General features: G+C 37.7%; 1 protein-coding gene across 4 annotated transcripts in view; it reads left to right on the plus strand.

The window, feature by feature from the left end:
• Cpq (carboxypeptidase Q) overlaps positions 1 to 19,320 on the plus strand; it is a 387,604-nt gene extending 368,284 nt beyond the window's left edge. For all 4 annotated transcript variants that reach the window (XM_090339115.1, XM_090339112.1, XM_090339113.1 and 1 more), the window contains exon 8: positions 18,879 to 19,320. In XM_090339115.1, the coding sequence (XP_090195241.1) occupies positions 18,879 to 19,042 (164 nt within the window). In that variant the 3' untranslated portion in view covers positions 19,043 to 19,320. The remainder of the gene's footprint in view (positions 1 to 18,878) is intronic.
• Positions 19,321 to 24,167: the final 4,847 nt, after the last annotated feature.

Below are 24,167 nucleotides of genomic sequence, written 5' to 3' on the forward strand. Positions count from 1 at the left end.
CAGATGGTGCCCATATCTCTGCCGAGGTCACCTGGCAACTGACCATGTTAGTCCAGGACCAAGACAGAAGTGCCTTCTAGGCTCCTGTTAAAAAAAAAAGATAACTATCAAAGAAGAACAGTGTGGGGGCAGTACATGGGAGGTTTTCATAGAGAACACCCAAAATACTTGTTTTACTTTAAAACTCTTAAGTAGTTTTTGATTCTCAGATATGTGATTGATTTCCAGGCTGGGTAAACATATACAATAGTGATTAACAAAACTCTTCCTAATTCTTATAAACATGGTTGCCTCCTCTTTCCCAAGTAACCCCTGGAGCCTGCAAGCCTCCTAAAGAGTAGCTCTTCATGCAGCTGAAAGCAGTCATGTGGGGTAGGCCAAGCCTGGTCTTTAAAAGTAATTGGCCCATCTACAATCCATTTATAGACCCTACATGCCCAACTCCAGATTTATAGCCTAGATAAATTAGTGAGTAATCATTTGCTCCATAAAAGGATTCTTCACTTTACAAGCAAATTCACTATCATGTTCCTCTACTGATCAATTGCCACCAGCACAGTCCCAATAAAATCTCATTGCTAGAAATTTACTGCACACATGCTTTTTTATTGCTAACCTGAATGGAAAGATCTAGAACAGGGTGCACATATAATCCCCTTAGATATTAAGATATGGCTTTTGTCAGAAGTCTTTGTTCTCAGCCCAGGAGCTTTGTGTTCCTCTGTACTTATGATTATCTGGGAATAGTAAAGTGCAAAGTCCTTGAAAATAACAATGTGGTGTGATAATATTGTGTACATAATCATGCTAACTAATTTACTCTGGTTATTTTCGTGAGGATCAGTCATATGGGAATAAACTAAGTGGCTTCTTAACAAGTAGTAATAACAATACATTATCATGCACAAATCATTGAAGATTCTTATAGATGGGAGGCAATGAATATAATCTACTGGATCACAATCAGGATTCAGTCAGCAAAGCTGGCTCTATGTTTTGTATCATGTAGACAAGTAAAGCCACTATCAGGTGGTGAAATGTATGAGCAAGAGAGATATATGACATGTTTTCTACCTTTATAAAGCTAATCTTAATTTTGGCCTCAGGCCACTTATCATTAAGAAAGCAACAACTATAGGAAAACTGGACAAGTTATATCTTAAAAACGAATTTAGTACATTGGGCAACAGGCAGATAAGGACTAAGGACCTGTGAAATAAAAAATTTAAACTCAAAACCTTCCCACTACTATTGTGCCAGTTGTCTACCAGGAGACACATTTGGGAAGTAGAACAGGAAGAGAAACCCAAGCCCAACACAATGGTGTCATTAATTATCAGGGACAGAGAATCTAAGGAGCTGAGTGTTTTGTTGTTGTTTTGTTTTGTTTTACAAAAGAGTGCCAGATCCCACGGACTGCAGGAAAAGAGTTCCACTAATCCACAGTCTTTAGCTGGACGCCAAATTGAGCCATGCAGGGTGTAGTTCCACAGGATTCAGCATAGACAACTGAAGGATCTGAGGGCTGAAAAAGTCTCAGAGCTCACATAGCTGGTACGTGGAATGAACTTGTTGAATATTAGTATGTTTGAACAGGGATCCCCAAGGGCCTCTGGTTAATGAAAGAGCTAAACTGGTTCAAGACTTTGGTTGGGCTCACCCTAGCCAAATGTAAAAACAGGCCTCCAACATTTATAACAAGCAAACTAAGACAAGAAAAGAAGACCAGAAACCTCCAAAAGACATTTGATAGTTTAAAATTTACAATACTTATCGTTTAATTAAAATTTACAGCCAGGTGCCAGTTTAAAATTTACAATACTTATCATTCAATTAAAATTTACAGCCAGGTGCCAGTGGTTCACGCCTATAATCCTAGCTACTCAGGAGGCTGAGATCTGAGGATCATGGTTCAAAGCCAGCTGGGCCCTAAAATCCATGAGACTCTTATCTCCAATTAACCATCAGAAAACTGGAAGTGGCAGTGTGGCTCAAGTGGTAGAGTGCTAGTCTCGAGCTAAATTACTCAGGGACAGCACCCAGGCCCAGAGTTCAAGCCCCATGACTGACCCAAAAACAGAAAAATTACTAGAACTGTGGGGGAATAAAGCATGAAAATGTGACCTATAAACAAAACAATCAAGAGAAAGAGACCAAGAAATGATGGTAATGATGAAACTTGCAGACAAGAAATGCAAACAGCTGTTTTACTAAGTATACAAAATATGTTATAAGGGCCAGGAGTTTGGCCTAGTGGTAGAGTGCTTACCTAGCATGCACAAAGACCCAGGTTCAATTCCTCAGTACCACATACATAGAAAAAAGTTATAAATGGTGCTGTGACTCAAGTGGTAGAGCTCTAGCCTCGAGAAAGCCCAAGGATAGTGCTCAGTTCAAGCCCCAGGATTGGCAAAACAAACAAACAAACAAACAAATAAATAAATAAATAATGTTATATTACTAACATTTATATGAACTATTGAAATATTTAAGGGAAATTAAAAATTATAAGAGAAATGAACACTATACAAAAGTATTAAATACAGTTCTATAAATGAAAGATATACACTATGAAATTTAAAATTTCACTTAGTGTACTCAACAACAGATTGTGTCATATTTAAGTTAGCACACTTAAAAATATGGTAATAAAGAAATTTAAGCTAAATACAGATAGAAGGAAAAAACAGCAACAACAAAAAAGCCACCAGAGCCTGCGTGACCTATCAGGCAACCAAAACACTATAAATATGTTTAAATCATGACCCAGGAAATGGCAGGGTACTAACAAAAGAAAATTGTGTGATTAATGACTGAAATTTATTTATAACAAGAACTATAAATTCACATATTTAATAAAAACCCAAGCAAGAAAAACAAGAAAATCATTATAACAAACTCGCTATAATGTAGCAATCAAGAAATATGTTAAAAGTATCTAGGGATTGGGGAGGTGGAATACAGGGACAAAAGAGAAGGGGTATCAATATGTGAGAAGTATTGCACCCACTACCTGACGAATGGAACTGTAACCCCTCTATACATTATCCTGACAATACAAAAAAAAAAAAGCATCTAGGGAAGAAACATATTACATCAAAGAGAACAAGATAAGAATAATCACTGCGGTTTTGTGAGAAAATGTAATGTCTTTTGGAAACATTAGATAGTATCTTTAAAGTGTTCAAACAAAAACCTGCCAGCCCAGAATAATCAGTAAAATCACCCCTCAAAAGGAAGGATGAAATTAAGAATATTTTAGAGAAAACTTGGGAAACAAATTCTTCACTAGCAGACCTGTATTACAAGAAATGTTGAAGGAAGTTTATCAAAATTAAATAATGCCAAAGGGAAACTTACATCTTCAAAAGTAGAAAAAAATTTGTAAACACATAAGTAGGTGAGAAAATAGAAAAGGCTGATCTGTATATAAGGCATATCATTAAAAAGCAACTGACTGAAGCAAAAACAATAATGATGTATATGGGGTTTATAAACCTGAGGAAGTTTGTAAACCTGAGGAAATATTTGATAGTAAAATATATTATGGATAATGATGAATATACTTTTTTACAATGGATATCAAAAATGCTAGAAAACCATTAAAAACAAAAGTATAACTGATAAGCCATAGAGAAGATAAAGTAGACTTTGTGGGGGGAGAGAAGAATGAGGCTAAATGAAACAAATAGAAAACAAGATCAAGGTGATAGGCTTGAACTCAAGCAATATCAATAGTTACATTAACATAAATGGACCAAATGCCCCAATTAAAAGACAGAAGTGATCAAATTGACTGAAAAAGTAAGATCTAATTATATGTTGTTTTCTTTAAAAATAAAAAAAAACAGGCGAGAAATAGATGGATGGTAAAAAGATAAGCAACCAATTCTGAAACTATAAATGCTACCTGACTGTGCTATCTGGAAAAAGTTCACTTTCTTTTATGAACGTAGTTAGTGTTGGATAGATGGCTTCCAGGAGGGCAACAGGGATGAGCTACTGAGTTTCCTGTCAGTGGAGGAGCTCAAGAGAAAGTGAAACGATCACATTTTTAGGATTTTCACTTATACTGGTTCTAAGGACTCAACATAGAGGACCTGGAACATGAAGGAGGAATCCTTTCTGTCGAATTTTAATGAAATTGTTCAACCCTTACAAGACCGTTACAATATAAAGGGCTCCCGTGTAAGTTGTCTCTCTGTGGACAGAATGATGGAGAAAGGAATTAACTCTGACATCCATAAAATGTGCGATTATCCTCTAAACCCACAGTCTAGATTACATGTCTGTTGACAAGGGAGGATACAGTTTGGGGAAGGTAGACAGAAAATCTAATAAAAGGAGTTTCACAAGCACAGATTCACAGAAGTTCCCTAGAAACAGTTAATCTGAGGACACCTCTTTGAAGCATCTCTCCACTAGGAGACCCAGGCCCTGTCCTGTGATGCATATACTGAAGATCAAGAACCAGACCAGGACCCAAGATAAAGAGGTCTGCAGTCCCTCTTTCCAGATGCCTTTGCTTATGATCAACATTATTACCTTTAAGCTGACATTTATTCATCTGTATAACGAGGGTTAGAATACTTATAGAATCATTGAGACCACTTGATAAGATAATGCATGTAAATGTCTCCAACCAGCCATGGCTCAGAGGAAGTTCTTAGCAAACCCTACCTAAGATTCTGGTTCTGGTTTGTGACTTCGTTCACCATAAATCCATCTGTCCTTTACTCCAAAGGCGAAAAGCAGGGATGTTATCCCCCAACTTCTGATTCTTGTCCACAGTGGCACAGCCTGAGCTGTCCAGTGTCATCTCATACAGAGGTGGCTACTAGCTTCAAATCATGAAATTGGGGACCGCCAGGCACTGGTGGGTCATGTTTGTAATCCTAACTACTCAGCTGGCTGAGACCAGTGGATCACAGTTCAAGGTCAGCTAAGGCAAAAAAGTCCATGAGACTCTCCTCTCCAATTAGCCACCAAAAAAATCCAAAAGCAGAGCTGTGGCTGAAGTGGTAAGAGTACTAACCTTGAGCCAAACAAAGCTAAGGAAGAGGATCCTGGCCTTGAGTCAAGCCCAGTACCAGCACAAAAATAAACAAATACATCCACCCATACATGCATGCACACATACCTACATACATACATAAATGGAAGGAAAAGGAGGGTTTTTTTGTATTGCTGCTGCTGCTGGTTTAGCAGCTCAGCTGCAGAGGAGTCTCCAGCTGTTGTACACATCCGCTTTGATTTCTCTGCCAGCCTCATCTCCATGGAATTGTACTTCACTAGACTGCAAGTTCTGTGAGGGCTGGCCCCGGGGAAGTTTTGCTTACCATTCTTTCCCCAGCACCCACGTAGAAGGGACTTGGCACTTAGTGGGAGCTCAAGGGAAATCAAGTGAATGGACACATTCCCCTTCCATAGCCTTCTCTGCAAGTCTCCTTGGCAAGGATTTGCCTGCATCCGCCTGGCTAGGCAACACAGCACTGAGTAAAGGGTTCGTACAGCTTCCTCGTTCATGGTCAGTTCACCTGATTTCAGCAGCTGGGAGCTTATTCCTCAGCTCTATGAAATGAAGCAGGAAATAATTCGTGCTTCATGTTCCATGTCTTCCATAATGAGTCCTCCTTACCAGATTAATTTAATGAAGGACAGCATACCTGCCACCTTTTGTCAAGAATTCCAAAGATTTCGGAGAAAAAAATGACTTAGGAGAAAAATGGCTCAGGAGGACTTCTGGTGTTTTATATTCACTCTGTCCTGGATAATCTCTCAAGATGGTGAATCTCAAGCCCTTCTCCTTGCCCCATAACCCTGGACTCTATAGACTATGTTACCTTACCAGACAACATTAGCTTCTTTATCAGTGGCAATATTGGTTATAAATACATGGAAATGTACATATTACAGAGAATCTCACCGTGGAAGCAGTTCATCAGATGCCTTTTAATTCCATTTTGGGGGACTACTGAGAATAACCACGGTTCCTTCACTAGGAGGGTTGTCCTAAATATTACATTAATGAAGGTCAACCATAAATAACATTGAAATTTAGCCACAAGGAAATGTAGCTAATATCAGCTGTGTGCGTTCTGTGAAAGTGAACTGCCCTAGACCAGTATCTCTGCACAGGCATTGGCCCTGGCTTTCACCTAACGCATTTCCCTTGAACCATGTTCAGTCCTATTCAGTGAACTGTATTTGCTCTGAAAACGTATTCTTTTCCCAGACTCTTTCTAACACATTTGTTTTCCTTCATTTTGGAATTCAGAAAGCTTTCCATGTTTATCTCATTTATGTCCTTGCTGGGTAGCGATTTTAAAAGGTTCTATTTTAGAAAGTTTAGAATAAAAATGGTAACTTTATCATGTGATCAGAGGAGTTCATTTTGCTACCAAATGGGAACCTTCCAGATGACCAAGAAAGAGACTGTATAAATAAAAGGAAAGCCTATTAGAACAACTTTACTTAATTCCTTAGGATTGGCAATGTCTTAGTTTGTTCTACCTTTAAGAATTATGATTATTCACTATATGTCTATTCTTGTAGTTCTTTCCCTCAAAACTGACTTGGTGGAAATTTCATTAATATTTCAAAACTTTAGCTAAGTAGTTTGACACATTGTGACCTACTATCTTACACCAAAGCACAAATACATTTACTTTGGATAAATCCATATTTCTTATCACACAAACAAAACTATAAAATAGAATTCAGAAGTTCTCTACCAAGATCACTTTTCCTTATTGCTCTGGGTACCTCTGAATTTCTCCACTTATATCTTCATTTTTCTGAACATGTTACATAGTATTCATTAGGAATTACATCTATACTGTAGTTTAACACATCCTTTAAGATAGGATTGTTTGACGACATAAAACTTTCTCTTTTTAAATTTTTTATTATCTTTAAGGAGTTGTACAAAAATTTCCATTTAACAAAGTAGTTTATGAATGCCATGCGTCTTGATCAGTGTCACCCCTTGTAACCATCCCTCTCCTATCTGCGTCTTTCCCCCACTCTTACTAATTCTGTATGATATACATTGGATTCTTGATTGCCATAAAACTTTCTTTTCTGTATCCCCTCTATATGCATTTAGTCTCTTGTGATCTTAACACTTGTGATACTCAGAAATGACAGAAGCCCATTTTAGTTTAAACTCTTGGCCTATCCAGATTTTGATTTTAAAGCTTTGATTATAACTGCCATTCTAGAAACAATCTTCAGATTTTGTTTTCAGATCAAAAAATCTATATTCACTGCATGTCTTCTGACAATTTTACAGACGTGTGTGTGTGTGTGTGTGTGTGTGTGTGTGTGTGTGTGTAAGCCAGTACTAAGGCTTGAACTCAGGGCCTAAGCACTGTCCCTTAGCTTTTTTGATCAAAACTGGAGCTCTACCACTTGAGCTATCTTTCGGAAGTTAATTGGAGGTAAGTCTTACACACTCCCTTCCCAAAATGACTTCCAACCATGATCTATGATTACAGGTGTGAACCACTGGTTTCTTGCTTTTTACAAACATTTGATCCATGAGCATCATTCCCTAGGAGTATGAGAATGGCAAAAAGCTTTTACAAAGAGTCACAATAGTTCACATGATATTGACTTCTGTTGATATTGGGCAACATAGAGTTATATTAATAGATATGCAATAAATTTTGTACAGACCAACAGTAAACAATAAACTAGAATTGAGTATGATCAAAACCACAGTATCTGAAGCAGTGCCAATGATAATCTGGGTTAGTAAACAGTAAGGCAATGTAGGTATTTGTATTTAAATAAATATACATAGATGTGTGTGTGCGTGTGTGTGTGTGTGTGTGTGTGTGTGTGTGTGTGTGTGTGTGTAGAGAGAGAGAAAGTGACATACATGCAGAATTATAAATTTTAAATATAAGAAGCCTACAGCAGGTGGGTAGTGTGAAAAGGATCAAAGGAGGAGAACAGGTATTCAGGTTTGAATAGATGTTAAGAAAGAGCTAAATTTTATATATACTTTGCACACATCCACATTTATGTCTCTCTAAACATACACACATGCAATGTGTTTATCTTCTCTTAAGCCCCTCATCCAGGAGAGGCCATTTACTCCACACAGAGAGCCACAGACTTCTTAAATGAAGGGCAGCCGTCCCGTTCACTACAGTTTGTTCAGTACTCTTCGTTTTCGGGTAATCATGAATAAAATCATAGGCAGTAACTTTATGAGTCACTTAACTCTCACAAAGAAACATGAATGTGATTGTTCTTTTTAAGCTTTGAAGGTGGGTGGTGGTAAAGGAGAAATTCTAAAGGTAAAATCACGACTTTTGTACAAATATAAATTGAACACATGTCAAAAATTCTATTCTGTTTATTAAGTAATGTAGAAATTAGTAAGTTGTTCATGCCAATTCAAAGAGCATTTGAGAAACTAAGTTTAAACCATTTAATAAGCAATATGATAAACAGTTACTGGGTTAAATAAAAACTACCTTACAGGTCAATAAGTTATAACCTTTGGGATTATTTGTATCATGGAGTAAAGTTAATTTTCATTTCGTTGAGACATTCATAAATTAACATGTAACCATATTGACTCTAGGACCTTTAATAAGTAAGGAGCAATGAGTCAAAATAAATACATTCTCCTAAACCTTTTGGATATACTTGGTCCCTTAATAACATTAGAAAAGGTGTTTTTATACCACATTGCCTTAATTTCGGGCTGTGGATCATTTTCTTAACAGTGATGAGAGGAACAGGGACGTACTGAAAAAATTTTGCCTCTCAGCCCATACAGGTAAATAAAAATGCATACCTGCCATTGGTAAGGAGCACCTACTTGTCATTCCTTGAGACAGAGAAGTCAGGAGTAGAATGCCAAGACAACAGGATTTACTGACCTAAAGGTTCTATTGAGAAGGAGGAAGGAGCCAATACTTAGCTCTGCTTTTGATAGATGGCTGAGGATATAGATATATGTAACTGGACATAACATTCCTAATGTCTACAGATATTGAAGCATTGTGGGACACCCCATTTTATGTATAATTTTATGGTTTAAAATGTATAATTTTACAGTTAAAACTTAGATGAAAATTGCAATGGGAAAGAAAAAAAGAACACAAAAGAAACAGTAAGAGGCATCATGGGTATAAAGAGGGGCAGGCAAGGCAAGCTTTTGATGGGACGTGCACAAATTTCCAGCAGGACTGCTAAGACGGTGAAATGTAGCCCAGCCAGAACCAGGAGAACAATGTCCACCATTCATCTTCTAGAAGTTGTCTCAGGCCCCCGGGGGACCACCATATCAATGTAATTCTACTTCCTAGTTCAATATATCTCCACCTGAAATTTCTATCCCCTTGTCATGAAGTTGAAATGTGAATGGAGATCAGAGTAGCAAATCGAGAAAGCAATGCAAATAGACCCCGTTGAGACAAGTGATGGTTCATGGCATGGGCTTTAGCTCAAACACATATATGTTTGAGTCCCATCTTTTCCACTTACTACTGTAATGCTTTAGACAAGTTACTTGGATGTGCAGATGGCATGTGATGATTGCTGTCTCATGATGTCACTGGGAGAATTAAGTGGAGTATTCTCCAAAGAATTCTTGGTACATAGGAAGCATTCAACAACTCATAGGCTTTATTCTTGTGATTTGTCCAGAAGGTAAGTCTTCCATGTCATCTTCATGTCGTACTCATACGCCTGGTCCTGTGGCTGCCATAGAGATTTTTTTTTTAACTTTATGGAAAGCAGACTCATTATCACAGAGACCAAGTGCCCACTGACCTGCAAGTCCACTGGATGTAAAATTATCCCAACAGAGTCAGGTGCCGATGGCTCACACCTGTAATACTACTCAATCCTCCTCAAAAGGCCGAGTTCTGACCATGGCAGTTCAAAGAAAGGCTTAGTAGGAAAGTCTGTGAGACTCTTATCTCTAACTAACCACCAGGAAAACCAGAAGTGGCTTGTGGCTCAGAGTAGTAGAATGCTAGCCTTGAGCAAAAGGGCTTAGGGACAGCGCCGAGGTCTTAAGTTTGAGGCTCATGAGCAAGGACAACAGAAATTATCCTAGCAGCCAGCTCAAGTTTTGTGAAGTGATGGGAACTGTATGGGCTGAGTGGCACAAAACTTTTGAGCTGAAGCTTGGAGGCTCTTGGTAGGTGGCAATTTTACAATGAAAGCATAACACTTTCAATGAAATTTTGATCCAGGCACTTTTTCTTTCCTTACCTATGTTATCCTCTCCTTTGTTTTCCTTTTGAATTGTTTTTCCTTTGGGGAAGCTATGGGTTACAGAACTATTCATTAAGTAGTCCTAATGCTAATTTTCAATAGGATTTAGCAGGGATTAAACTGCCTCCTTGAAAAGAGAGATTAAATGTCTGTAAATTCCATGAATTGATTTTCTAATTGTTTCTGTAATAACGTATTTCTCACCTGATAATGTTACTGAAAAAAATAATAATTCTAATTAAAATTTAAATGTACTTTTAGCATTTTATGAGTCCTAAAGAGACAAAGTTTCCTTGTAAGGAATATATTAAGAACACAGGAGTCTTCTCTAACCCCATAATTACTATGATCAGGGAAATTTCTGTAATCCATCCCATTACAATCAAATGATATGCCCCCAGACTTCTCTCAAAATCTGTTTATGAAGGAGAAATGGATTTTTCACAGCCGCTCACCCAAGAGTGCACTCTTCATGCAACTCTGTGCATATTCAGCATGTGTGCTAAAATAACAGACTTAAACTTTTGTAGCTTCCAATTGTCTTTCAGAAATTTTTCCTGACACAAATCACCTAGTTTTGTGCCTGAAATCTCACTGATTATAGGTGAGTAGGAGTCGGCACACAAGACAGGGCTATGGAGAGATTTGTGCATTTATTCACCCACCTCTTCAGAAATTAACAGGTATTCAACCTTGTTCTCATATCCTGCATAAACCAGGGACATTATCACCTGTTCCCTGTGAAAACTTCTGTGAACGGTGCAGGAAAGCTTAGATACTTCCTACTACAGTCATTGGCTAGATGTCACCCCGTCTTACAGCTTGAAAATATTTTCTCTGAGATGAGAGTTTACAAGAAAGGCTCACAGAGGGAGAGGAAGATGGAGGAGAGAAAGAGGAAAAATAATCAAAACCAGAGTCAAGGTGGGATTAAGAATCATTATTTTTGCTGCAGTCCTGAGGCTTAACCTCATGGCTTGAATGCTGTCCTTGAGCTTTGTTTACTCGAGGCTAGCATTCTACCACTGGAGCCACAGCTCCACTTCCAACCTTCTGTCAGAAGATACTGTGCAGTTTATCCCTAGGGATAGGTAACATTCCCCCACCCTAAGAGCGATGTCAGGTGCTCTTGGCAATTGAAATGAATGCTGGGCTCCCTTCGTACTGACTGGTCCTATAGATCTGTGGCCATCTCGAATAAAGTGACTCCGTAGAATTGCAGAGACAAACGAGCTCGACAGCAAAAAGGCCTCTTCATGGTTCCTGTGCTTATTAGCATCCTCACTGGTAATAGTGGGGTTTCTCAAGTTATTCTCATTTTGCAGAACATTCTTGGGAACTTGGCTGATGTTTGAGGAAATGCTTTCCTTAAGCCACTGGTTTTAAAGAGAGGCAGCCAAGCACACACCCATCTGGCGCTGGAATGCCACCAGTCTGAGACAGAAAGGGAATTTTGGGTGCCTGAAGAAGCACAAATAAAGACTTCATGCCTCTGTTTTAACAGCATGGAATTTGGAGCCCTTTTCCATCTGTTACCATGAAGACTCTTTTAGAAGCTCTGAATGGAAGGAAAGCAGACCAAAGTGAGCCGCTGTGCCCCTCCCTTCCTATTTCCTGATGTCCACCATTCCAGTGTATCCTCCATCCACTGTCAGTGCCTTCCATTCTGTGCACTTTGCACTCTCATCCTGACTTTGTGCAAGAATTTGACATTCACCTGCTCTTCCCTGGGGTCTGGAGAGTGTATGCTCCCTGCCATTTCCTACTAATTCTAAATGTCACAGCTTCTGTTAAAACACTTCCAGCTGCCATCAGAGTAAACACACAGATTTGTCTCTCCTGGGCTGGGCTGTAAGATCATGGCATAAAGAAGGGCATGGATTTAAATAGATTTCTGGCCTTACCACTGGGAAGTGATTGTCTTCATCCCCATACCTTCCTGAGAATCCGCAGGCTAAGATGTCATCATCTCACCTGGTTCTCATAGACTCAGGCTCCATCTCTTGCTCAACTCTCCCTCACCTCTTGCTGTTCACACACTCCTCACCATTTGTTTTGGAGCTTCTCTCTAAGGTGCCTTTGCAGTTACCCCACCTTCCTGCCCAGAAATCCAAACACAGGGACTGCATCAGCCTATTTTCAGCCTTTAGGCCCACCCACAATAGGTTACCAATATTGCCTGCCAAGGATCATCCCATGTTATCCCCATATTACCAACCCTGGAATGCTCAGCCATTCTAGCCACTAGAAATGCCTGCTCCCATTCCCTATCTGCTACATCCACAGTGCTTGGGCTGGACATTCTCTTTTTACCACACATTGCTTTTCCTTGGGTTTCTCTCCCCTATTATGTACCCCTAGAAGTAAACTCCTATGGACTTCAATAATGATGCCTTATGCTCTGGATTATGATTGGATTTGGCCAGAAGGATATTGGGAGGCACTGGTGAGGACAGTCTCTGATATCTCCAATCACAGCTTCTCTCAACTCAGATTACTGTAGTATAGCCATTCTCTTTGAGTTTCAACAACTGCAGTCTCTCTCTCCCTTCACCCAACCTCATCCTCACCCTTATTTTCTTCCTCTTCTCCTTCTTATCTCTCTCCTCTTTTTTTTCCTTAATATTTCTCTTCTATTAGGCCTATAGGTAGCAATGGCTCTTCATTTTTGCACTCCTAGGGATTTTCCAGCATCCCTGATTAGTTGTACTTTGCCTTGACTATTCTTTATGAATGCTTTTTACGTTCAATTCTCCAAGCTACTTTCTTGGAAAATCCCATCTGTTTACTACTAGGACCTACTCAGACTGATTTAGCATTCTCCAGGAAAAATTCACTCATAAATTTTGCTTCTTAGTCAGATAATCACAAAGCTCTAGCTTGGTGCTATATTAAAAGCACAGGGCAGATACAAAACAGGATTTTCCTTCAAGGACCTTACACAGTAGGCTTGGATAATGCATAAAACAAACAAATATAACAAAGGGTGGTGTTGATTGTGATGAAGACAATATGGAGACAGTCAGCACAAGGACATCATCTAGGATATTGAGAAATGAACGATTCTCTGTTCTTCTGGCCAAAGGAACACATTGCGGTATCCACGACATTTTGACTATGTGATTATTACTTATGTACACCTTTTATCTCTACTCCCCGTGCAGTAAGCTTTCTGAGAATTGAAACTGCCTTTTTACTTTTGCGTCTGCCACATTCCTTAGCCCATTACCTTGGGCTATTGTAAATTCTCAGTAAGTGTTTGTCCAGTTGAATTGAACTGTACCTTTAGAACATTTAAGGAGACCTCAGCTCTAGCCTACCCATTGATAGTTTTATGTTACTAGCTGCAGAATGATGAGATTCCACCCTTTCTGAGATGTACATATTTAATCCTTACTAGCTTGGATTGCATTTAGTAGCATCTAGCTGAATTCTGTAGGACATGAATGAATATGTGGGAAACAAGAACTCCACTCTAGACTGAGAGTTTGGAAGACAAATAGGACAAAAGTTTGCATGAATTTTTAAAACCTTACCTAGTGTGTAGGAAATCTAAGCAGCCTCTTGAAGCAATAAAGTTCTCAGGAACAATGGCAGGTCAAGAAGTGAGAGAACCCAGGAAGAGAACAGAACCCTGGCAATATAGCAATAAACTCACAAAAATGTTCCCTCTTCTTCCTTCAAATAATTATTGGATAAAATGATAACTGTCTTCATAGCTTTGGGCTTACTTATCAGGAAGCAAAGAAAAAGAAGTCACAGAAATGATACAGTAAGAATTCACAAAGATAAGAATGCTCCAGAGTTCAGTGTTTGTCTGCCAGTCTCCGTTTTCCCAGAGTATGATTGTCAGTTTGAAAGTTAATTAGTTGTGATTTGGCTAATAACAACAGATGTCGGAGAGGATGTGGCCAGGAGGGATCACTCCTACACTGTTGGTAGGAGTGCAAACTCATTCAACCACTATGGAAAGCAGTGTGGCAGTGCCTCAAAAGACTAACCATAGAGCTCCCCTATGACCCAGCAATTCCACTACTTGGCATTTACTCAATCATCCAGAAACAAAGACATACTAAATCCACCAGCACAACAATGTTCATTGCAGCACTATTTACCATAGCAAAGATATGGAACCAACCTAGATGTCCCTCAGTTGATGAGTGGATCAACAAGATGTGGTATTTATACACAATGGAATTCTATGCTGCTGTCAGAAAGAATGACATTGCCCCATTTGTTAGGAAATGGAAAGACTTAGAAAAGATCATACTAAGTGAAGTAAGCCAGACTCAAAGGAACATAGGCTCAATGGTTTCCCTCATTTGTCATAATCAGTAGAAACCTTGGGCTCTACTAGCAGAGATTTGCAATAGAGCAAAACCTTGATACAAAAGGCCATATCATAGGACGCTAAATGAAAGGATCTCTAGGATATAGAAACATAAGCCATATAATGAATGATTGTTGTTCTTAAGGTACTATGTTATCTCTAATCTCTTTTGCTGTCCCTTGGTTATCTCATATTGTTACAGTATCTCACTTTGTTACCTGATATATCGGATATATTTGTATTTGGTTATTTGAAATTGAATAGGGAACGGGGGAAAACAAGATGAGGGGTGGGGATGGGGGGAGGGAAATGGGGACCAAGACATGTGAAAGGGTATCAATGTATGTGAATTAATGCACCATCTATCTGGCAAATATCATATAACCCTTCTAATAATAACAATAAAGAAAAAAAGGAAGTTAATTAGTTGGTTGGTGGGTTTTGAAAACATGGATTTTTTTTAAAAAAAGAGCATTGAATTCAAGTTAAAGGACAGGTGTAAAACTAGTGTCCTTATATAATATAACATAATGTGTAATTTTAAACTTATTGTGATAAATATGTGACCTATAACTTATAAGGTCTCTATTAAACAACTTTAAATAAGGTGTATAATTTTCAAACTAGTCATCAGACTAGAGAACAGGGAAATAAAAGTAATCTAAAAGGAGACAAGATAGAAAGGAAACAAAAGAAACCTAGGAAATCTGATTAATTAAGATAAATAAATGAATGTAATGAATGAATAAATGAATCCAGCTTAACAATAAACACTACATACATAAATGGGTTGCACTCTGTAGATAAAAATAATCACATACAAGGACACTAGAGTTTGCACACTCAACTCCTATCTACTCATAAGGGAATCCGCCCAAACCACTTAGACAGAGGAAGACTGTCAATGAAATGACAGAGAAATACATCATAGTGTAATATTCTGGAGAAGGAAGCAGATGTAACTGGTTATATGGAATGTTCAGCAAAACTAGATTTTAGGACAAAAGCATTAAGTACATATGAAGAAGATGACTACATAAGAGTCAATTTACCAGGAAGACAGAGTTTTAAATTTATATGACTCTATGAGCACAACCTTCAAATATATTTGATATATTTATTTTTAATTGCTGGAAGTCCAGGAAAAAGGAAACGCTCAAACCTGACATTTAAAATATGATATAAAAATCAACGTTAATAAAGAAAAAAAATCACAGCAGGACTTTTTCACAGATATGTCCCAATTTTGATACACCAGAAAGGCAATAAATTCTAAAGGAGTTCAAAGTTTGAAGAGCAGTTGATAAATTTCATCTAATAGATATCCATGGAACATTGGAAGCATTTTCTTCACATGTACTGTGCATGAAAATAAAGAATATGGTAGGCCATAAAGCAAATCTCAACAAAATAGAAAGAGCTGAACAATGCAACAGTGATACTCACAAGACACTATGTTGGAAATGAACTTTACAACTTGGAGGGGAAGGGGAATCAGGGAAGAGGGAGAGCATTATGTATGAAATGGGTAAGCCCTTTGTACATCACCTATACAATAAAAAGATGAAATAAAAATAAAACCCAAAGTATCTAATAGTTAAGAGATTCATAGTGAAGAACATAACTAGAAAAAAGCCCCATGATTGTGAATACTTTCAAAGATAATAAGTCAAAGAAAACTAGAAATTAAGAAATGTATAGAAAAGAAGAACTAACCAGAATTGATGGAGAAGCTACAGCAATCCTCAGGGAGAGTGGGGAGTTTCCTTTAAGGAGACTTGCTAGGGGCTATCTTGTAGCTTAATGTTCATGCTGCAGACAGAGGAAATCTTCAAAGGAATAGCTCTGCAGCTGAACCCAGTTCTACTCAAGAAGTTAGAGAAGGAAAATAAACCCAAAGAAAGAAGGAAAGCAATAAATCCAAGACCAGAACTCATTGAAAGAAAAACTAGTAATAAAGAATGAATCTGCAAAGTCCCATGTTGTTGTCTATGTTTCTTCTTCAAAAGATCATCAAAAAATGACAAATTGCTTGGCGAGATTGATGAAGAGAGAAAATGTTCATAAGACACAGCAGAAATAAAAGCAAAGCATCACAATGGGTACAGGAGATATTGTCAAGAATAAAAACAGGCTGTTATTGACCACTTTTGCTGATTATCTTGAATATTTGAGCAAAACTGGCCAATGCATAGCAATGTGTAAGTTTTTCAAGTTAATTTAAAAAGAGATACTAAGTCTAAATAGCTCAATTATTTTAAATTGTTACCATTAAAAATGCAACAGACTTTAGCTAGTTTTTAAAGGTTTTACAAATTACCCACACAAGCCATGCTAAAATGTAGGCAAAGAAGAAACTCCACTTTATGAATCAGATATATCTTTGCTACTAAAAGTAAAACTGCCACAAATAAAAAGGTAAGTTTTTTAAATATGTAATTCTTAGTAGCGCCAATATTTACCATCCATCAAGGAAAGCCTGTCCTATGAAATTTCAGGGATGCTACATACAGAAGGTTTATTTCCATGAATAAAAGCAAAGGGGTGACATTGGATCAAGATATCTTCAAAAACTGCTTTGTTAAATGGTAGCTCTTTTATACAACTACTTAAAGATAAAAGAATATAAAAATAAATAGTATCCCAATAAGATCCACCTCCCAATTGATGTGCTAATGAAAATCTGTAAGTATTTTTGTAGAATTAGAAAATGATTCCAAAATTTATCTGGAAGAGCAAATGGGTAAAGATGGTTACAGTCCCCTGAAGAGACTAGAGGGAAAGGACAATATTTCCCTATGTCACTGTCACTTCAATGTCACATCCTCTCCAGCACTTAAGATTGTCAGTCATTTTTTGTTGATCAGAAGGTAAGAAAGGTTACTTTATTATTATTACCTTTAAAATCAACACTGCAGTATCCATTACACTCAATGGAAAATTGAAAATAAAAGCAATTTGGAATTGCATGGTGAAATTAAACATGAATTTAGTATGCAGCCTATGCAAACCGCTCCCACATTTTCACTCTAGAAAATGTTAATATAGTGTAAGAAGGTGGGGAGGGGGAAAACTAAATTTCCACTGCCATGAAAATAAGCACAATGAGATTATGCAAAGGGTATAAAGGAAATTCTATAGCCATTCATGATAACAAACATATTGAATGAAAAAAGAAACATACAGAAACTTATTTGTGGTAAATACCTCAAAAGGTGGCAACATAGCTGTGTGTGTGTGTGTGTGTGTGTGTGTGTGTGTGTGTGTGTGTGTGTGTGTGTGTGTTTGGAAAAAACTATAAAGAAAAGGAATAACACAGAAGCAGGATGGGATCATGGATATATCTAGAAGACATACAGTGAGGAATGAAGGAATCGCAAATTGGCCTTCAAGAGTCCTGGAAATATTTCTTTATTGGATTATAGATATATGTATGCTTTTAATATTAACACTTCTAGTGATACGCACTTATATTCTCTACAACCTTCCGGGGGTTTGGTGTATTTCACAATCAAACCATCAATCAGGCTGCCAGAAGATACAGGGCTTCAGTGAGAATCCACAAGATGGGCCGAGTAGATTTTCAAGAATGAAGTAGACAGGAAGCTTCTCTGAGGCTCTGAAATGTGTGAAAAGTGAGAATACTTCTAAATGCGGCAGAGGCTCCTACTGTAACTGGTGGAGGTTGCTAGGGATTTCATAGCTGTAAGAAGTAAATGGCTGATTTTTGAAGAAAAGCTTAAGCAAAAGAATATTGGCTTTCTTTGGTTTCCAGGAAGGTACAACCCTTGCACTCTTAAAGATACAAAGATGTTTCTGTCTTCTATAACCATCAGGACATTTATGTCAATTACTTACAGGAATAAAAATTTATTTTCCCTCACCTAAGCAACCAGTCTGGAAGTAGGCAGTGCTGCAATATTCAAAGGTTAGTCACAGTTTCTAAATCCAGTCCCCTCTGTCATTCCACTTGGCTATTTTTAGTTTGCAGCCATTTCTCCCATGCAGCTTCTCATCTACCTTGAATGCAGCATTAAGAACATTTCCACCATCTACCAACTCCTGTCATGGTAAATGCTTTCCTAGAACATACCCAGCCATATCATAGCACCAGAATGGTATCAGGTGGCCATTTCACCCTTCAGGAAACCTGGAGGAAGTAATCTGTTTTGCCAACACAGCCAGTAATAAGAACAGGCAAAAGGTAAGGGAAGGAAAGTAAGGATAGCAAGGGTTTCTGAGAAGCCAACCCGCAGTATTTGTTGAAATACCCCACTCAGAATTCTTCATCTTTTCTCTCCAGGTGCCAGTCTAAGTAATGATGCACAAAAATATTTCACCTTCCATCACACCCATGGAGACACCATAACTGTCCTAAATCCAAAGGAGATGAATGTTGCTGCTGCTGTTTGGTCTGTTGTTGCTTATGTCGTTGCGGACCTGGAAGATATGCTACCCAGGACCTAACATTAACAAGAAAGGTGCTTTCATTCTCGTTCACCAAGAACCCTGGGCCTACAGTTTCAGGAAACTGTTCTTCACATAATGGCTTATCTGATTCATCTTTAAAGCACAAGTCCTTTTTGTACTTCCTGTTATCCTCTCTCAATACTTTCTAAATTGTCTATTATTTTTAGGATAAAGAATGACCTCTACCACCTCTGCAGAATCAAAATACAGTGGGGATCAGAGTAAGGGCATTTCTTTATGCCATCTTTTTAAAAAATACTCTTTCTACTTTGATAATAAACACAGAATAAATCTTTGGAGGGCCTCTGTCTGTTCATTTACAGACACTAAATACAAGACCACTTTTGGTTATTGATGGAGTAAGAGGATAGTTATACAATGTAGTAATATCTTAATTTAAAGTATGGCGGTAGTTTTTAGATTTTATATAATGCAAAGTTTTCCAATTAGATGAATTTTTAATTTACAGGTGAGAAAGCTGTCCCCTTTGGGAAAAAAATCAGGATGTATAATCAATTGCTTTATTATATATAAATGCTATAATCTAATTAGATGAATAAGAATTTCATTTTACATTTATGTTTTAAATATGTCACATATTTCCATGAAATTGGGGCTTATTTGCATTATTGAAGCTCAGAGAGGACAAATAATATTTACAGGGTTCTGCAGAGAAGAAGAAAAAGGAGGAGGAGGAGGAGGAGGAGGAGAGAGAGAGAGAGAGAGAGAGAGAGAGAGAGAGAGAGAGTGCTACAGGTACAGATCTATGTCTTACATAAACATAGATGTAAAACTTCCTGATAAAATTTTGAGCCGGGGGTTGAGAGTTTGGCCTAGTGGTAGAGTGCTTCCCTAGCATGCACGAGAACCCAGGTTCAATTCCTCGGTACCACATACATAGAAAAAAAGCCAGAAATGGTGCTGAGGCTCAAGTGGTAGAGCTCTAGCCTTGAGAAAGTCCAAGGACTGTGCATAGGCCCTGAGTTCAAGCCCAGGACTGGCAAAAAAAAATTCTGAGCTGGGCACTGGTGGCTCATGCCTGTCATCCTAGCTATTCAGGAAGCTGATACCTGAGGATCACAGTTCAAAGGCAACCTGTACAGGAAAGTTTATAAGACTCTTATCTCCAATGAACTACTCAGAAAAAGCCATAAGTGATGCTGTGGCTCAAGTGGTAGAGGGCTATCCTTGAGTAGAAGCTCAGGGACACTGCCCAGGCCCCACAAAAATCAAGAAAAAGAAAAGAATGAAGGAAAGCAAGGAAGGAAAGAAAGAGAGAAAAAGAAAAAAAGGGAGGGAGGGAGGAGAGGGAGGGAGGGAAGGAAAGAAAGAAAAAAATTCTGGCCAACTGAATTCAACAACTAACAGCAATAAAAAAAAAAGCATACAGTATAATAGACAGAATTCATCCCAGAGATGCAAAGCTGGTTCCATATGCATAAATCAATAAATATAATACAACAAATCAGCAGAAGCAAGAAAAGTATTACAGGATCATCTTGACAATGAAAATGTTTTTAAAAAGATTCAACAACATTTTATGATAGAAACTCTTGGAGAAACAAGGAATGTATGTAGTATTCTTCAATATAATGAGGGCTGTTTCTTACAAATCTACAGTCTCTATCATACTTAATGCTGAAAAACTGAAACCATTTCCTTTAAAATCACAAATGAGGTAAGGATGCCCACTCTCTCCATTCTTGTTCAATATAGTACTGGAATTCCTAAATTCTTGCCTATTCCAAAAGCAATAAGAGATCCCAATAGAAAAGGGCCCAGTCTGCAGATGACATGATTCTGTATTTAAAGAAACCTATTGACTTCTCCATCAAGTTAGAACTGATTCAAAATTTTGGTAAAGTAGCAGAGTATAAAATCAGCCTACAAAAATCAGTAGCTTCCTGTACACCAATGATCAGAAGATCAAGACTGAAATCAAGAAAATCAATTCCATTTGTAATAGTCTCATCAAAAAATAAAATAAAATACCTAGGAATCAACAAGGATGGGACAGTCTTCTACAGTGAAAACTATTAAAGAAAAAAATCAAAGAAGACACAAGGAAATAGAAAGACCTTTCATGCTCCCGGATTGGCAGAATATCATGAAAATGCTAATACTGTACTGCCCAAAGCAATTCAATGCAATATTCATTCAACGCAATATTCATTAAAACCCCACATCATTTTTTCAATGAGATAGAGAAAGCAATCCAAAAATTCATATGGAACCATTAAAGGTCCCAAACCACAAAAGCAATCCTTAACAGAAAAAGTCACTCTGGAGGCATAACAATGCCAAACTTCAAATTCTACCATAGAGCTATCATAGTGAAAACAGGCATATAAACAGGCCTGAGGAGTCCGGGAGTTTGGCCTAGTGGTAGAGTGCTTGCCTAGCATGCATGAAGACCCGGGTTCGATTCCTTGGTGCTACATACATAGAAAAAAAAACCCAGAAGTGTTGCTGAGGGTCCAGTGGTAGGGTTCTAGCCTTGAGAAAGTCCAAGGACAGTGCTCAGGCCCTGAGTTCAAGTCCAGGACTAGCCGGGGGGAGGGGAACAGGCCTGAGGACCAATGGAACAGAAGACTCAGAAATAAGCTCATAGTCAATAAGAAAACCAAAAGCATAAGCTGGAAGAAAGCCTCGTCAACAAATGGTGCTGGCAAAACTGTATATCCACATGCAGAAAACTGAAATGGAATCCTTATCTATCATCTTGAACCAGCATCAATTCAAAATGTATCAAAGATATAAATGTAAGACCTGAAACTATAAAACAGTTATAGGAAGGAGTACAAGAAACTCCTTGGCACAGGAAAGAATTTTCTGAGTAAAGATCTAGAAGCACAGCAAATCAATAAAATACTTGATAAACAGAGTTGCATTCAACTTAAAAACATCCAACTTCTGCATGGCAAAGGACATAGGCAATAAGATAAAAAAAAACAACTTATATAATGGAAGAATATATTGCCAGCTACATATCAGACAAAGCCTCATATCCAAAAAATACAGAGATCTTAAAAAATTAATTCCTAAAAAAAGATCATGTTTGATAAAAGGGCTAATGATCTGAAAAGAGACATTTCAAAAGAAGTAAAAATGGACACAAGAAATGCTCAGTATCTCTGGTCATAAAGAAAATGCAAAACAAAAAACAAGATTCTCCCCCACCCCAGTTAGAATGGACTTTATTAAGAAAACAAATGGTAACATGCTGGCAAGTCTGTGGCCAAAAGGGAACCCCATTACACTATTGGTAGGAATGTAAACTTGTCAACTCAGATGGCCCTCAATAGATGAATGGATCAAGAAAATGTGATACACACACACACACACACACACACACACAATGGAATTTTACTCATCCATTAGAAAGAATAATATCGCACTATTTGGGGAAAAAGTGAAGTCAAGCCCAGAGAGATAAAGAATGCATGTATTTTCTTATATGTGGAAGTTAGAGTTATATACATGTATGTTATAATTTATAAACATGCATGTTAGGTGGTATACAAGTGTATAAAACATGTATATTTTATATTTATATATTTATTTTATATGTTTATAAATAGAAATATTTATAAATGCATAAATATATTTTTATGAGGAAGAACTCAAATAGTGTGATTCTGTAGAAAAGCAAAGTCATTGCTCAACAAAATAAACACAGGAATCAAATACCTGAAAAGGGTACTTTTCAAGGGAAAAGGAACAGACAAAGGGGGAAGAAGAGGGGGAGAATGCAGTCAATAACTCAATGTATATCCTACAAAATTAAGACAAGTTAGAGAAGGATTGAGGAAGGGGGTGATGAGTGAGAATGTTGGAAGGGTGGCATTGATCAAGATGCATTGTATTCATATACTGCTTTGTTGAATGGTGCAACACCTTTGTACAAAAACATTTAAAAAGAAGTCAAATTTGAACAAAACGTAAGAGTAAAATATAAGTCAATGTAAAATTCCGTTTGCTACCATCAGATCTTCCCTAAAGGAAATCTGAAAAAGTACTCTCCCAACAGAATTAAATGATCTCAGGTAAAACAAATATCATGTAGAGGTGATAAGGAGATTGGCTCCAACATCTTTGTATGATCCTTCAAGCAGATGAGCAATTACAAGGTTTTATATAACAGGCCTCTTAGGAAGAGGTGCCTTGCTCTTCCATCCTGGACAGTGTAGACCATGAATCCAGTGGGAGCTCCTCATCAGCTTTGCTCGTTTGAACATCTACATTCTTAACCCCGCTTCTCTATGAGTGTAACTCCTCTTGGGACTAAGACACACCTCCTCTGACTTAGTACTTTTCCACTTCTGCCCTTTTCCCTTCCAATTCTTGCCCACAAAGTGTGAGGTCTTTGGTTTAGGTCCCTTCAATAATGGGATGTCTCTGCTATCTAGGCTGTGCCACCTGACCCTTGCATGGTGACACTATCACAGGGGAAAAATGAAACTCTCTTCCCCTGACAGGCTTGCTTAGTCTATCTCAGTAAGTGATTATGTCTTAATTCTTACTTTCAGTGTGGCTCATTGCCTTAATTTAACTATCTCAACCTACCAATTTGATAGAAGTTGATAGCAAACAAAAATAATCATCTTTAATTATCTTTTAGATTTAATAGAAATTGACATTTTTTTAAAAGTTAGGAAGGAGATACTTCACAAGAATAGCATATAAATATTAAAAAAGAATAGCATATGAATAAGAAAGGAGTTCTGGAATTGATGTTTCAAGGTCCTTTTCCCTAAAGAAAACAAAGGTATTGGGATTTTTCTAAGATAAATAAAAATGCCAAAGTTTCTAAGGTAATGCAAAAATAAAAGTAGTATCTGTCAACTACACAATCCTCCCCAACAAATGGGATGAGATCAAAGGTACTCCAAATCTAGCATCATAGTCAGTGGCCACAATGGCACTTATCAACTAAAACTAAGGATGGTGTCAGTGCATGGGTAAATTCCTGCTACCTGGGAGATAGAAGGATCACATTTTAAGGTAAGCAGGCATAAGTTACCAAGCTCCTATCAAAAGCAAACTATGACATCATGAGAAATTACCAGAAATCTCTTTTATCTTAAATTTGAGCTAGGCACCAGTAGCTCATACCTATAAT

This window comes from Megascapheus bottae, chromosome 9 (assembly GCF_031878675.1).
Source record: "Megascapheus bottae isolate mThoBot1 chromosome 9, mThoBot2.hap1, whole genome shotgun sequence".
Taxonomy (NCBI): domain Eukaryota; kingdom Metazoa; phylum Chordata; class Mammalia; order Rodentia; family Geomyidae; genus Megascapheus; species Megascapheus bottae.